The following is a 17,451-nucleotide window of genomic DNA, read 5'->3' as shown; positions in this document are numbered from 1 at the left end:
AAAAGGAAAGCAGACAGATGCTTTCAGCATAGACAAGCTAACACCCAAGTCCTTAAGTAAGAAAAGGGAGAAGTTGATCTCAAGAAATAAGGTCATTCCTGCTTCGAATTTCTCAGCAAGTCTCTGGAATGGGAGATAAGTTACTTGTGAAGGTAGCAACAGAAGATTGGCTTGAAAGCAGGAGAATTGGCCAAAAGCTATAAAGGAACTTTTATCACCTGGCATCCTTCTCTATACCCAACACAGCCAGATGACCCTTCCTTCTCTACCCTACAGAAGATTAAGAGTTAAATCCATGGAATGACCAACCACCAAAGTTATGGTTTTGTAATATCAAGCACTGTCAAACAAGAAAGTAAAAACTATTGCTAAAAATAGAGAATCGTTAACATTTTATGCCCTGATTAGTAAAGCCCCAGCTCCTTTCCCTGGGCCTCTATTCCTCATACACCAGCTGTGATCCTAAGTCTTCTCCTCACCTCAAATTCAAGGATTCCTCTTTAGGGAAGCCCAACCACCCAAGATAAAAAATACTATTGTCTGGGCATCTCCAGTGAAATGCGTAATCCTTGACAGATTACCCAAAAGTAAGGCTTAACAGATGGCAAGCCACAGCCACACATTCAGGGCTTCCGGTCAGCTTTTACTGCCTTGATCTAAACATGAAAGGACACCAAGGATCACCTGACATCTGAGCCAAGTCACTAACATGAATGAGAAGAACAAAACAAACACTGGGCAAAGGGACTTGGAGAAAACGAAGATTATGGAGAGCCAAAGAAAACTTTTAAAAATTCATATAATTAATCATCTCAGATAAGAAAAAGTTTCATTCATGAAATGGCAATGAAAGTGTCCAGGAATGATCCCTTTGGAGAAAAACCCTTGTATCCTGAAAGAGAGAGAAAGAAACAAGAGACTTATAGGATAAAGTTGAAAAAACTCTCCCAAAAATAATGAAGAGCACCTGGGTGGCTCAGTCAGTTAAGCATCTGACTTTGGCTCAGGTCATGATCTCGTGGTTCACGAGTTTGAGCCCCATGTTGGGCTCTGTGCTGACTGCTCAGAGCCTGGGGCCTGCTTCAGATTCTGTGTCTCCCCCTCTCTACCCCTCCCCTGTGCATGCTCTGTCTCTGTCTCTCAATAATAAATGTTTGAACATTTAAAAAAAAAAAAGAATGAAGAGAAACATTAGAAATAGGAGTAAAGAGATAATCAGAAAACCAATCTAGCAGATTTTCAGAAAGCAGGAACAGAGAAAACAAAGTGAGGAATTAATGAAGAAATAGTATTAAACATTCCCCAAAGCTGGAAGGCAAGCATTCAGACTGAGAAAGCCCACAGAGTCCCTACCACAGTGAAGAGAGACCCACAAAAGGGTCCATTCTTGTGAGACTTGGAACAAAAAGGATCCATGCCCAAACACAGCACTGTGGAATTTTAGACAGAAGGGCAAAACAGAAGATTTAAGTAGCGCTCAGAAAACATAAACAGGTCATACACAAAGGATTGGGAATCTGAATGTAGGTATCTCAGTAGCCAGGCCTTAAGCTAGAAGAAAATGAAGAAAGCCTTCGAGATGCAGAGGAAAAATTTATTTCCAATGTAGAATACTATGAATTACTTGTGAAGCATGATTTAAACTTCTTAGATGATGATTTACCTCCCATGGATCTTTTCTGTAAAAGCTACTGGATAATGGGCTCCACCAAAGTGACGTGGTAAACCAATGAGGGAGAAAAACAGGAGATCCAGGAAACATGGAATCTAGGAGAGAGGCCAAGGACATCTCCTAGATGACGGTGGATGTTTCTATAAGAGGACACTGATAGAACAGCCAATATGATTGAATCCCATCAGGGGAAAGTTTCAGTTCTATAGAACAGTTTGAAATGAATGAGCGATTGGGTCACAGAAAATAAAGCAAACGATTCTCTCAAAAAGCCTAAAGTCATTCTACCAATGTCAGCAGAATGAACGTATAGGACTTTTCCGATTACATGCTCTAAGACTGACAGCTGGTTTATATATAGTGGCCAACTTACAATCAGTGAGTGTGGCATTTCACTCATTTTGTAATTATCAGCAAAGGTTGACAATACCTTAGAGGAAATTATATTTTAAAAATAACACTTTAGCTGAAAACAAAGCAACCTCAAATCAAATGCAAGTATAATCTCATTTTAAGAGAAAAAGCATCATGGAGCCCACTCTTGTGCTTTGTACAAAAATGAGAAGAAGTGGAGAGGCAGGGCTTCTCCTCAGGAATTCTCAGACATCCCTGAGCACAAGGCAGAGATGGCAGGCACACATCGTTAAAACTTCATTTTTTTTCCCTAGATCATCTGTAAAATCAGACAATCTGGATCATTCCCTTATGAACTGACACAATTTTGGAACAACATGTAATTTTGCCCTTTGGCTACCCAAAGTCCCAACAATGGAACTTCCTGTCATGGTATGAAAGATTGTATTCAAATTAGACTCTTCCTGCAGTGTGACCTAGGATGTTTTCTCTTCTCTGGCCTTTGTTCCTATCCTTTTTCCAGGCCTGGGGTTTCTGCTTTAGAGCAGGTTCTACCCAACCTTCTTCCAGCAAATTCTCATTCAGTTTGAGCTAACCTGAAGTAATTTCTGCCATTTGCAACCAAGAATCCTGACTGATACATAGCCCAACCTGTAAGTGGAGCAGATATTCCATATACATTGTCCTTGAAGGATGGTCATATTACCTATGAATATCTCCAGCCACACCGAGCACCCTACATCCCAGGGCCAGCTGCTATGGTGCTGGATAATTGCAGATGTGGCAAAGTAGTTTTTTTCATTGGGGTGAAATGTGTTTCCTTTCAACTTCTATCCCATTGCTCCACTGGTCTATGGAATAACCCACAGCAAGTCAGACCCTTCTGTGACACTGTAACTATTAAGTATGTATAGTTATGTTGGTCCTCTCTTCTTCATTTCTGGTTTCCAGGGAGAATCTGCATCATGGTCACCACCTTTCTTAGATCCACCTCCTGACTGTCAGCATTTTTGACTGACCTCAAAACAAAACAAAACACAAGCCAATGTTTCCCAAAGTACGTGACTGTGGCAAAAGCATTATGTTGTCCTTCATTCTTAGTTACTATGTCCCCATCACACGTTGTTTCTTTCTTATTCCCCTAAATTTTATCAGACCTATTTCTTGACCCCACTGGTTGCTTGGTTTGGAATTCCCAATGAAGAACTTATTATTCAATATCCTTCTCAAAAGCCCTTAGCCCAAGACCCAAGCGAACAGGAGATCTGGGAACGTTGACTTACCTGTGGCATGTTCCCGTAGACCTACATCAAAGGCAAGTTTATCTGTCTGGGATCTTGATGTGGTCAAACATGTTAGATACTGTGAAACAAGAGCAGATGCTAGTGAAGTCATACTCTTCTATCAGGTCTTGGCATCTCACCACTAGTTGGCTTCCAGTTGTCAATTTCAATACTGAGCTACTGTATAAAGGGCTCGTTTACTGTATTCAATGGTATAACACATTTGAGATATACTTTTAATAGTATATTTAAAATCTCAAAGATGTTCTTCTCTGGTGACCCAGTGATTTAACTTCTAGGACTATATGCTACAGATATAAGTTTGAAATTAATATTTCAAACAGATTTAATATGCTTTAGTTCAAAGATACTGAGAAACTTTTAAATTGGAGACAATATAAATGGAACGTCTACAACCAACAATAATGCAAAAGTTAATAAACTTTGGTCCTTCATTTTATGAAATATGTTACCATTAAGAGTATTTATCCAGAGTGTGTAATAGCATGGAACATATGCAAAACAGCACAATTAACAGGTACACAATACTTAAATGTCTGGCAACTAGGCTAAAAGGAATTACACCAAAATGATATCTGAAGTTCTCTTTGGACAGTGAGATGGACCATGATGATTCCCCTACTTCTATTTATTTTGGTTTTCCAACTTTCTATGAGCTTCAGGACTTCTCAATGTGTATGGGACCCCCTCCCCCCAAACCCCCGCCACTGATTATAAAAATGCATGTAAAACTTAACATTGATATTTAAAATAACCTAATAATGGAAAAAAGCCATGGCCTGTTCCTTGCCCCCTTTACTGGCAGGCACAGTGGCTGATCTTAGAATCAAACTGGTTGGCAACTATGCACTTGAAATGTGGTTTCTGAGTTCTACTTCTACTTCTCTGCAACAGATAAACGGAGAATCATTGCATTGTCCAAAATCCTATGTCACAGGCTTCATTCTCAGAGCTACTCCTAAAAAGAACTAGCTAGTAGAGAGTTTATGTTAACTGTGAATCCAAATTTTTCTGGGCCTGGGGGACAGTAAATATAATAATAAATCACATAATCCTTCACATCTCTACCATGCTTTTAGCCCAAGTTGTCAAAGCCATGAGAGGCTTGCTGTTTGAGGTTTTGTTTAGTCTGTTCAGGTAGGAAAAGAGAGGTATTAAGGTTTTATTTACCCTATGGATAAGCACCAGGTTCTGAAAGATACATGATCCCATCTCAGTTCTAGACATCATCAGGATACAAAGTTTCCCCACTCTCTAAATGTCCCCATCTCCTGCTCCTATAACCTTCCATTTGGTCACTTTTGTTCTCTGTCCTCTGCCATGAAAGACTACAACAGAAGAATGTTCAGGCTGAAAAGGTCAACTTCTTACCAGTCCTCAGGAAGAAAAAAAAAAAGCCGACACAAATAAATTATTTAAGAGCCAGCTGCAGCTCCTGCTGCCAATCTGACAGTTCAAGCTTTGAGATGAACTGTGAGCATACTGCAGGTGTAAATGTGTGAAAACGAAGTCTTGAATTAATGTAACATTTTCCACTTGGGCCAGAGAAAGAAGACGAGCCTCCCTTACACTGATACAAGTGACGATGAGCAATACAGGGATGGAAGCAAGCAGGATTAGAGCTGGCACGTGTTACATTCGACTGAGATCACCATAGTCTCCTTAACGTGCCCTGCAAAAGTTCTACAGTATCTAGATTTTTCTAATTATATTTACTTAAAACTTGAACACTTTTTCTCATGTTACACTGAGTTAGCACCATTTTGGTTAGTTCCGGTTCCAGACCCCTAATTAGTTACAGCTCAATGAGCTTTCTGTGACGGCTTTGCTCCTTATCTTCCTACAGCCTCTGGATTAACATAATACCTTCCAATTATTCCAGGACTGAAGGCAATGGATACCATCCCATTTCCGTTAGCTAGCAGAAGAGTAGAAATTTCATAAAAATCTCATTTGATTTTTCTTCTCTGTTGGTTATCCTTATATGCTTAACGAATTATTTCATGGTTTATTTCTTCATCAGTTGAACAAATATTTATTGAGCATCTAGTATGAGGCACTGTCCTTGATAGGGTTAGGTTTAGTTAAATTAAAAAAAGAAAAGACAAGGTACTTTTTCTTCCCAGAGTGGGGAGGAGAGTGGTTACACATGAGGCAAATACCTAATTGCAAAATGAGTAACTTACATGAAGAAAATGCAAAGCAATAATGTTCTCTATTTAAATTCCAAATTACTTGTGTGTTAACATAATCTAGATGCTTGTTGGTTTCCTATACTTCCTCCCTTCTTCATCTTTTTCCTCCTCCTCGAATGGTCCAAGTGGACATCCAGATGTGCTTACCATTCCGCTGAAGGAGTGCCGCAGGAGAATCGCGTGGCCATATAGCAGGGTCCTGTGGCCACCCCCTTGTGCTGCCTGTGGGGAAGGACAAGGAAAAATGTCAGCACGGGCCGCTTGTGGCCCCCTCTAGAGTAAAGCAGGACAAGAATTCTGAAAGACAGACTACAAAGGAAAGACCCATTGCAAAGCTCCCCAAGAATTCATTCTAGAAGCGAGTGGCCAGCCTATGGGCGAGGGGGAGACTGGTGACCACAGCCATGCAACATCCTTGGGAGAGGGTGTGTAGGGCCAAATCTGTTCTTAGAAAGGTCCCCTGCCCAGGATGAGCAGAAACCCGAGCTGTTCTACCAGAGAAGCATGTAAATGAGATAGGTACTGCTTACCTTCCTTTGAAACTTCTCAGAAGCATTCGAGAGTGAGAGAGAGAAACAAATGTAACTATAGCCTAGCGACAGAAAGGCAGCTTGGGGGACAGGCATATGGTCACATTCTGTGCCCTGTGGTCTTTTCCCTTCAAGGCATGTGGCCTTCTGCACCATCACTTAAAGGGGTCCTATTTACCCAGATCTCACCATTGCAGACAGCTCTGAAATGCAGGACTTTCAAAGGGCAACCAGCAGTGCAGAAATGGACCCATCAGCTGCAGGACCATCTCGGTACCTTCTCTGCCACCCCAGGTAGTTCCACTTTGGCTGTTCACTCAGTGGCAACCCACCCAGTGGGAGAGGCACAAGCAAAGAGACAACTCAACATAAAGCTGCTGTGTCTGCTTCTTTTTCCCTTCATCTGTCTGATTCACCCACCATGGTCTAAACCCAACAGTACATGATAGGAGACAAAACTATTATTTATTGTCATTATTCCTGAGTTGGTAACATGACAACATTGAAATCCACAAAGAAGTCCTAGAATTTGTTGGTATCCACTTTTTCGACCTTTTGCCTAAATCCCTTCCCCATCCTATTACCCTGCCCTGAGACACAGTCAAATAATGTTGATCACACATACCCCTTAGGAAAAGATGTTTCAGCATAGGACCCCATCCCTAAATATGCACAAAACACATCCAAAGCCTGAGATGAAAGTTAATCCTAACGAGAAATTCTAACACTTTCCTTCTATATGCCAAGAGCACCTCTTATTTAGACCTGCACACCAGCAACCACAGGGGCTAGTGTGAGGTGTGGTCCTCTCCTGTGCCTACCCACCCTCAGAGCAATGAGCAAAGAAGGCAAAAGCTGGTGGTATGGAGAGAAGGCACAGGTTTGAATAATAAGGTCTGGAGTAATTTTATTTCAACTCTATTTGGATTAAAAGAATCGCTCTGTTGAAGAGATAACTTTTCATGTCATACCAGGAGCCTAAAGAAAAGAAAAATGATAGACGGGGTATCATGTTTTTTAAAAAGCTGATAAGTATATAAAAAGGTGGCTGCACTTTCCTCACAGCTGCAGAGATATTTAAGGGCTCCCCAGACCTTAATACGGTGGAGCAACGAAATGTTCTTTGTACTATTTCCGAATTGCTCAAAATCATTCGAACTAACTTTAGTTGCTGTATTTCCAAATGCGTCAACAGCTACGTTAAAAGGAGTCACACCCAATCATTTCCACAGCCTGTCCGTCTGCTGGTTTCCCTATTTTCCCTCCTGAACCAGTCCGATGTCTCAAACCGAACTCCTGACGAAATGACAAGTCCTGGTGTTAACTGTGGGTCACACCTTTGTCTTTGTTCCCATCGACTCAGTGAAGCATCTTAAAAGGAGCCCAGCGTCGCTGACCACAAAAAGTGGCACCCAAGAGCGTGTGTTCCCCCTCTTCTCTGGCACTGCTGCAAACATCTGGCCCTCACAGCCTTTATTATGGCACCAGCAGAAAAGCAGACAGATGAAGCACAAGTGTCCCACTGGGACTGAATGGAGCAGCACCATGAAGAACACAGGAGGCTTCGCATCCCGATGCCTCCCTCTGCCACGGCAGTGCCTCATTACACTGGTGGGCACCATCGATGGGTTACAGCAGAAGCTGCTGGACACTATTCCCCTGTGCTCGCTCTACCAGGCCTGGGGTGGAACCCGGGAACTGGCGCTTCTAATAAGTTCCAGGGGACAGGACCCTCATGTTGCTGGTCCGGGGATGACATTTTGAGGGCCACTGCTTAAGGAATGATCAAGCTTCAGTGCTTGCCAGAGTAGAGGCAGAGGTTTTGACAATCATCATCCCGGTGAGAGCTCCTATGGGTACACACCAGGGGTAGGTGCTTTCCAGAACATCGTGGTTTGTCATCAGGATTTTTCCAGGGAGGAATGATTGCCCCCACTGACAATGTGAGGAGTTTGACCATATATCCTACGGCTGGATGTGGCTGGTGGTGGTAGCGGTGGGAAGTGACCTCACGGTCAATTCCAGAACATGAGCCTATTTTGCTCTAGTTTTTATAATATATTCATTTGCCTACCGTATACAAAACCAGTGTAAAAGCAACCAGGAAAGCAGGAGAGAAAGATACTTCCTTAGCTATTAAAGGAAGGTGAATTGATACAGCAGGGATTTAAGGAGCCCTGAGCATACAGCAGGCACAGAACTATGCAAGGTGTTATACACGAACTATCTCATTTTAGACTTGCAATTAGTGCTGTGAAGTAACTGTAGTCATTATCTCCATTTTTTCAGCAATGCAAACTGAAGCTTTAAAAGGTGAAGTAACATGTTCCACGTCATACAGGTTCCAAATACAGAGTTGGGATTTCACCGTATGCCATGTTGTCTCCATCTTGGTACTCTGGTCTAGAAAGACTCGTGTAAAAAAAAAAAAACAAAACCATGTTGCAAATAGGAAACAAGCTGCCTGTTTAAAGAGGTGAAGACAAGGTGCATTGGCATAGACTCAAAGGGTAAGAAGGGTGTTGAGGGATAGCATTATTGAAAAGGTAGACCCTAACAGGTTAGAGTGTTGACAACCAATGAGGCTAAGAACGAGGCACACACACGAGCAGAGGCCTGTTGGTGGAAAGTATGAAGTGCACACGGGGACCAACAGATGATTCATTGATTCGTTTTGGGGTCAGGTGAAATGAAAGGGAATACCTGGAAAAAAATGAGGGCACAGGTACAGGGCAGTCAGATTATGGGCAGCCATGACTGTTCTACTGCTAATGGGACACTGGTGTAGTTTTTCGTTTTTTTTTTTTTTTTTTTTTTAACTGGTGTAGGTTTTTAAAAGCAGAGGGTCACTGTCAAAAGCGTACCTTAGGAAGGTAACCCTGATTGCACAGTGGTGGAAGAGCTGGAGGCATCAAACCCTGGGACAGAAAAGATCATTCATTCATTCAGTTCCTATGACAACAGTAGAGTGTGGAACCAAACATCTTGGCGTCACCCTTTACTCACTTCTCCCTCTCATACTCCACAGTCAAGCCACCTCTGGTGCCATCTCTGAAATACATTCTATACCCAAGTATTCAGTACCCTGCTGTCAACACCAAGGACGCAGTATCCACCTCCTGCCAGGCTGCCTGGTACACACCTGGACGGTAATAATGGTGCCCTAACTATGCTTCCTGCTGCATCCACACCCCCACCCCCACCCCACCCCCTTTTATAGTCTGAGCCAACATGGCAGCCAGAGCCATCCTTTTAAAACTCTATTATATCGTGTTACTTTCTCACTCAACTTTCCCACAGGCACTCCCTCCCATCCACTGTGGCTCCGTTTCACACCTACAAGTGCAATGTCCTCACCATGGTCTCCAAGACCCTGCATCAGGACTTGGCAAATCTTCCCTATAAAAGACCAGACAGGGGGCACCTGGGTGGCTCAGTCGGTTAAGCGTCCATCTTCAGCTCAGGTCACGATCTTGCCGTGTGTGGGTTCCAATCCCTCATGGGGTTCTCTGCACTAAGTTCAGAGCCCACTTTGGATCTTCTGTCTCACCCCCACCCCCCGCTCCTCTCCCTGCCAACCCCCTCTCTGTGTCAAAAATAAGCATTTTTTTTAAAGAAAAAAAAGACAAGACAGTAAATATTTTAGGCTTTCCAGGACACATATAGTCTCTGTCATATAGTCCTTTTTAATTTCAACCAACTTTTTCAAAACCGAAACCATTCTTACCTAGAGGGCTACCCATAAACAAGCCACAGCCTAGATATGACTGCTGGCCTTGGTTGCTGATCCCTGCTGTCCTTGATCTGGATCCTTTCTACCTCTCTGACATCACGAGCGTGCTCTCCATCACTCCCTCTGCTCTAACCACACAGGCCCCTGCTCTGTTCTTCAGACAAGTATGCTGCTCCCTCCTACCAGAGGGCCTTGGCACATGTGTTCCCCTCTGCCTGGAATGCTCTCCCTCTAATATTCCTGTGGCTCATTCCCAGGCTTCATTCAGTTCTGCGCTCACATTTCTCATTTGGAGAAGCCTTCTCTGATCACCCTTCCTAACGGAAAAATCACCCTTACTCTGTCATAGTTTGCTGTCTCATTTCTTGAGGCATGTATTATTAGCTGATATGAATTCATGTTATTTCTGATATGCATCTATCCTCCTCTACTCCCCAGGATATAAGCTTCATGAGTCTGTTGTATTCTCTGCCACAACAGCACTTTTATCAGTGCCGGGCAAACAGTAGGCACTCGTTCATATTTCCTGAAGAAATAAATAATGATTACATCCAGTGGTCCTTTTGTCTCGCTTTTATGGATGGGAAAAGATAAACTTTCCCATAATTGGCTTGTAAGAGGTGAGTGGGGATTTGAACTTGGATCGAACTACAAACTCTACTAACTCTTTCCACAGTCTGACTCTACTTTTGGACTAACATTCCAGGAAGGATGTATTACGGTACACAGAAGACTGCATGAACCTGCTCACAGGGGATTCAGACCGCAAGACTCTGAGGCAGCATTGGGATGGCAGTCCTGTCCCTCCATGAGTGGCCTTAGCTGTCCCCAACAGCAGGAGGAGATTATGTGGTACCACCTCACAGCACGGGGGTGGGGCAGGGTAAACCTGGGAAAGGGCCCTGATGCCACATCCAGAGGAAAAATATTCCACTGGATCATTAATTCAATTGTCTTGCTTATATTTTACTTCTTTTAAGTTTGTTTATTTATTCTGAGAGAGACAGACACAGTGCAAGTCGAGGGGCGGGGGGAGGGGGCTGAGAGAGAGGGAGAGAGAGAATCCCGACCAGGCTCCACACTACCAGCGCAGAGCCCGATGCGGGGCTCGAACCCACGAAGCTGTGAGATCATGACTGTGCCCAAACTAAGAGTTGAATGTTCAAGCAACTGAACCCCCCAGGTGCCCCTTCTTGCTTGTAATTTTAAATGTTTTTTTTTTAATTTTTTTTTTTAACATTTATTTATTTTTGAGACAGAGAGAGAGCATGAACAGGGGAGGGTCAGAGAAAGAGGGAGACGTAGAATCTGAAACAAGCTCCAGGCTCTGAGCCGTCAGCACAGAGCCTGATGCGGGGCTCAAACCCACAGACCCCGAGATCATGACCTGAGCCGAAGTCGGCCGCTTAACCGACTGAGCCACCCAGGCGCCCCTCTTGCTTGTAATTTTAAACTTAACTACATTACTGACATTTCTTTTGGTGGATACCAGAAAACACCACCTCCCAGTAAGATAAACCTGTTATGGCCACAGAGGGGGAACAGTAATTCTCTCTAGCCACACGTATTTCAAGATATTTTAAGCGATCTTCTTTTCCAAGCTGGAACCCCAAGTTCCTTTTTGGGGACCCCAGGCTCTGGGTAGGCTCCTTGGTGAATGTCACAGAACACATGAAGGCTTCAGTTGCCACCTTCCTGGGAAGTTTGTAGGGCATGAGATCATCTGTTGGATGTGCCTGTGCACGCTTTCATTTTCCTTTTCTTCTCTATCCCACTCTGTTCTACTTTTAGGCTATCAAAGAAAGAAGCCTTTCTAGAAGGCCACAGAGCAATAGTTCCTGGACAGGCTGGAGGCCCCCCACAGTGCCCAGGACGATTACATTTCCTCAGATACTACTGACAACTAATAATGATGCCATATAAGTAAAAACAAACCAACCGAACACCCCATTAAGCTAACAGTACCCCTAACAGTACAAACGAAAGCAGGTAACTCAGTACTTTCAGTAAGAAAACCATTAAAGATTCTATTCACAACTGATAAAAAAAAAAAGTAATAAATTTTTCAGGAATTTACTTAGAGGAGTTAAACCTTTAGAATGAAACCACAAACCTTTATTCTATAAAATGTAATTTGATTTGGTGAAATATTAAGGTGTACAAGGAGAATACCAATATTGGTAAATGCCTGTTCTTCTAAACTTAACTTACGGATCTAATGCAGTTTTAATAATTCTAATGGAATATTTTGGAATTCAGCAGAGTTGCTAAAAATTCACCAGGAAATAGAAGCAGTAAGAAATTTTTATTCTCGGGCACCTGCGTGGCTCAGTCAGTTAAGCAGCCAACTTCAGCCCAGGTCATAGTCTAATGGTCTGTGGGCTTGAGCCCTGAGTCAGGCTCTTTGCTGACAGCTCAGAGCCTGGAGCCTGTCTCAGATTCTGTGTCTCCCTCTCTCTCTGCCCCTCCCCCACTCACACTCTGTCTCTCAAAAATGACTATTAAAAAAAAATTATTCTGAAAAGGAACTAAGTTTTAGCAAATGTTGTGAAGTAAAATTAATTCATTCTGGTATGGTTCAAAAAGAAGAATGTAGCACAATCTAGGCAGTCCATAAACAAGTACCAAGGATAGCATGTGATAAGACAGATTTTTAGTACAATGGGCAGGGGGAGGCATGATTATTAAACAAATTTCTCTGTGATATGTGAACAGCAAATCAGAAAAGCATTCAGTAAGATCCACAGGAAATATAAAAGATTCTGGATGGATAACAGAATTAAATATTTTATTTTAAAATTAAATTCTAGAACTAGCACATAATAGAATAGTCCACCATTCCTTTACAGAGCTAACACTTATGTATGTTTGAAGTAACAGATGCGCTCAAAGGCAACAAAAAACAGATAAGATTGTACAAAGATCACTGGACTTCAGAACACTGCAAACACTGAATAGATTTCAGAATACTTTGTATTATGACAAATGGGTTAACATCTTGTTGAAATGTAAGAAAAAAACTAAGCCTCAAGTAAAGAAAAAGGCAAAGGAGATGAATAAATGATTCATATCAGGAATAAATAAAATATATGGAAGGGACTTTATCTCTTCTAGTAAGGAAAGGAGTGACAATTAAAGAAAGCATTTTTTAGACATCATTTTATATCAACTAAATTTGCGAAAATGGGGAAAACACAATGCTGTCTGAGCTGCAGTTTAGCTGGTGTGATCCCGTACGAGGGGACACTGGCGCGCAACTCTTGCATGGCAATGTGGTAATACATACAAGAGCCATAAAGAGGTCTGTAGCCTTTGCTGTAGTCATTCCACTTCTGGGAGTAATTCAAGACAAGCAAAGAGGTATGCACCCTGTTGTGATAAGAGCATTATAATGGAGGCAAATCAAACACCTGGAAAGAGCCTAAATATCCAAAACACAAATTGTGTCTCGAAGTCATGGGCTTCTTTAGGAAGTTCTATCCATAGCCATTAAAGAAGACAATCACAGAGGCTCCCAGAAACAGAAAAATGTGTGCAACATGCCGCCCGTGAAAAAGGCAGAATGCAAAATGCCTTCGACTGTTATGCATCTGCAAGAACGATAAAGAATCTAAAAAAAATGAACTAGCCATTTGGTTGGCTGTGGAACCATTTGAACTTTTCCAAATTTTTCACCCTACTAGCCTGACATTTTAATAAAAAACACATTTGTGTTGGGGGCAAAAACTGTTGCATGTGTTTAAAGGCATGGAATGCTACAAAAGTGTTTTGTCTCTTCATGACAACTTAAGTTGCTCAAGGATGTCATTAGCTTGCCAGAACTTTCCCTGCCTGAAGGGCTGATGGCAACACACAGCAGGGGGCCTTCTTTTTGGCACTAATCCAGAGACTAGCTCTTCCCTGTTGTCAAGTGGAAACACCAGGGAGGAAGTCTTTAGCCAAGACCCCTCTGACTCCCTCCTCATTCCTTCAGGCCCAGGTCCAGACTCCTGAGGAAAAAATCTCTCACCGCAGAAAGTCACTTCTGCTGGGATCCCAAACACACTCGTTCTTCTGACTGCTCTTTGAGGAACCTTCACCTTGGATCCCATCCTGATTCCTGGAGACTTGCTTCCTACACTCTTCCATGCTTCCAAGGCTGCCTCCCCTCCTGCATCAGATTCCAGGCCTACCTTCCCCTATTGTCATAGGCCAGCCCATTACCCAACTCTGACCAAACTCTCAAGTCCTCACTTTTCTAAAAGGGGTGGGCAGAGAGGGCTGGGCAATACTTCCAGAGCTCAAAGGACAACAAAGGAACTGATGGGCATTTTCCAAACAGGTCTGAGATTGTAAACTCCTGGTAACAGGGACAATTTTTGCTCTTTAACAATAGTTAAGTAGCCCATTAAAATTTAAAAAGTGTCACCCGGGGATGGGAGGCCACATGCACAGATTAGTTTGACTTATGCTTTAAAGTCAGAGATGGAGGGGGGCACCTGGGCGGCTCAGTTGGTTAAGTGTCTGACTTTGACTCAGGTCATGATCACACAGTTCATGAGTTCGAGGCCTGTATTGGGCTCTGTGCTAACAACTCACAGCCTGTAGTCTGCTGCAGATTCTGTGTCTCCCTCTCTCTCTGCCCTTCCCCTGTTCATGCTCTGTCTCTGTCTCAAAAATAGATTAAGACATTAAAAAAAATTTTTTTTAAAAAGAAAAACCAACATTGGTACCTGTTTTTGCTGACCAAAAGAAATATAAAGGGGATTTTCTATTTCTCACACACGTCTACATAGGTTATCACAAACTGTGAGATTATGACCTGAGCTGAAATGAAGAGTCAAGAGTCGGAGGCTTAACCGACCAAGCCACCCAGGCACCCAAAGGGATCATTCTTTTATTTTGACAACTTGATTCTCTATTTGTAATGGGATGGTGCATATGGACCCGAAACTCCTAGTCAGAGGAGGCTGAACCACTGGCTACAGAAGGCCACACCTCCAGGAAAGAATCACCCTAAGGGGTTTCCCCCATAAGAAATCCTTCACGTGAGTCTGGGGCAACTCAACCAAGACAGCACAGGCCTTTAAGGTAAATGTACTTGAAAAGAAGCCATACTCTTGGCATTGCTCGTGGGCCTCTCGGGATACTGGTAAAAACTGAAATAATGAAACAATTTTAATGAAGTATAGAAAAGAGGAGGAGGGTGTGGCATCTGACAGCCGTACTTCCCCACGTTCAGTGATCATGGCAGTCTCCCCAGTTGCCTTTCCAAAAACACAGGCCCACATGTCAGAGGCTGTGAGGCACAACAGGACCCCCAGAGAAAAGGTTGACTCCGGTTGGCTGAAAGCCTACGGGAGTCACTGCTCCTTCTGCTAATGCTCTTGCAGCAAGGTAAGCAGGGGGACAGGATTCCAGGGAGCTCCGCCTCCCACACCCTCACTGCTTCCCCCTCCCATCACCACGTGTGACAGGACTGAAGAGTGCAATGTCCCAAAAGCTTCGTATAAAACCAGGGTATTGTCCTTTCCTTCACTCTTCAAGTAGGGAGAACACAATCCATCCCCAGCCACGTACCAAGAATGCCAAATTTACCATTCCCACAGTTTATAATTCACTCAATTCAGCCAAGTCCTCCTCTTAGAATCACACAGAATTCTTTTTCTTGGGTAAGAAGATTCTGGAAATCTCATTTTTGTTCAGGTCATTAATTTCCCAGCCACATGGAAGTGTTTCAGGACATAAAGATGAAGGGCCACAGCCTGATTTGAGAACGTTCTGGGTCAGGAGCGCCCTCTCCAGCAATAACCTGTACAGCAGGAAGCTATTCTGTTTCAGCAAAAAGCCCCTCCGGCACAGATCTGGCCCAAATCTTGCACATATTTTGGTAAGTGAAGTCTGAGAGATGGCTCACATGACCTAGGGTCTGTGGAGGGGCTTCCGTGGTGACCCGGAGTTCATGAGTTCCTATGAGAATTTTTAAACTTCTAAGAAAGAAGAGTCCCTACATGGTGTACATGTAATCCCTGAACGCATGGCTGAAAAGACCTGAGAAATCTGTTAAGTCTCTAAAAATAAGTTTTTGATCCATGAGAACCTATGTAGATGTATATAACCATTTCCCTCACTCCCTCCCAATCTGAGGAGTTGGGAAACAAACCAAATTACTCTGTGAGGTTCCCACCAGGGCTAGGATTTTACAAACACTGATTGTGCAACAGAAAGATAACCATTCTCCACAGAAGGAGAAAGAGCCTGTTGTTGGGATGCCTCCAATTCAGCACAGGGTCATTCTAGATACACCTGTGCTTTCCTTTGAACATAGATGTCCAGGGAAACCAGACAGCCAGAATGGCAGCTCTAACACGTGTTTATTTTTATGGTGTCTTTTAAGGGAGCAAATTGACAGGAGGTATCTGTCAGGGTATTACCGACATTTAGATTGATGGCAAGTATACTTTGGAACAAGGTGAAGCAATCATTTTTTTCTCCGAATTAATGTTTCCCCCTCTATCCCACAGCCGGCCAACACACTTCTAAGAATCTGACATTGCCAAGTTCATTCTTTACATAAAAGAACCCCAGCAGTTGGATTTGTTTTCCAGTAACTGCTCTGGTTTTTTATTTCAACCACCTACACATCATTCATCAGGCCTCTGATGAAATGGCAGACCAGCAGCCACATAGGGTCAAGACTAAGCACTCTGTCCAATCATTGCCTTTCATCCAAGGTAACATATACTGAGTATTTTCTACCAAGAGTTTAACATCTGAAAGGTCAGATTACCTTGGCATGAAAAATTGAATATGTCTCTAATCTACTATTTCTCTAGGGAAAAAATAGGAATAAGTTTTTTTTCACAAAGCCACTGTTGAGTCCTACTGTGTGCAAACACTTCTACCCATGAGGGCTATGAGACAGAAGATGAAATCAATTCTATTTTGCTCTTTGATCCTCCTCCCTTTCTCCTGCACTCCTCAACCTATTTCTTTTCCTCTCTCAGATGCCCTTTCACATATTCCTCATACTGGTCTCATATCTGATCTTGCTGAACAGAGATCAACTCCATCCTGCTCTCTATACCCATACAGCAAGCCCAGGGCCATATATCCAAGCAAAACAAACACACAGCCTGATCTGTTCTTGAAGTATATTAAGTGGCCTTGGATGGAGAAGCCAACTCCTAAGAGTTCTGTGTATGTGTGGACCTGTGTGAAGATAGGAAACTAGGTGCCCCTAATAGTTGCTATCTGCCCACAGACCATATTCTGCTCTGAGAACCATAGCACAATTCTTCTGAACATCTTATAGACTGATTCCAGACAAGTAGTTCTCAGTCCCACCTATCAATCAGAACCACGGGTAGAGTATTAAAAATGAAACCAAAGCAAGCCAAACAAACCAAAACCCTACAGCATAAAAGGTTGGGCCATCCCCTAAGATTCTCATTCGGTAGGTCTGTGATGGCCTGGGCTCTCAGGGTGGCTCTGATGCATGGCCAGCTTGGAGAGTCACCCTTCTGGGGTTTCTCAGTCACACTGGAGACTTCTCCTGAAGTCATCTGCATGGTATTTACAGTCAGCAAGTACTTCGCTGTTCTCTGAATTGTCTTTCTGGATGAGGGACTGATTTTCCTGTTAGCATTTCTCTAGAACCCCACCGAAGCAAAGAACAAATATG

The 17,451-nt window shown here is 43.0% G+C and overlaps 1 protein-coding gene across 1 annotated transcript in view; it reads right to left on the bottom strand.

Moving 5' to 3' along the window:
* RYR3 (ryanodine receptor 3) overlaps window positions 1-17,451 on the bottom strand; it is a 451,654-nt gene that overhangs the window by 294,832 nt on the left and 139,371 nt on the right. Inside the window, exons 4-5 of the mRNA XM_043554522.1 lie at window positions 5,673-5,747; window positions 3,310-3,388 (exon numbers count right to left, since the gene is read on the bottom strand). Coding sequence (XP_043410457.1) covers window positions 3,310-3,388; window positions 5,673-5,747 — 154 coding nt within the window. The remainder of the gene's footprint in view (window positions 1-3,309; window positions 3,389-5,672; window positions 5,748-17,451) is intronic.

This window comes from Prionailurus bengalensis, chromosome B3 (genome assembly GCF_016509475.1).
Source record: "Prionailurus bengalensis isolate Pbe53 chromosome B3, Fcat_Pben_1.1_paternal_pri, whole genome shotgun sequence".
Lineage (NCBI taxonomy): Eukaryota > Metazoa > Chordata > Mammalia > Carnivora > Felidae > Prionailurus > Prionailurus bengalensis.
This window is presented reverse-complemented; position numbering and strand designations above follow the sequence as displayed.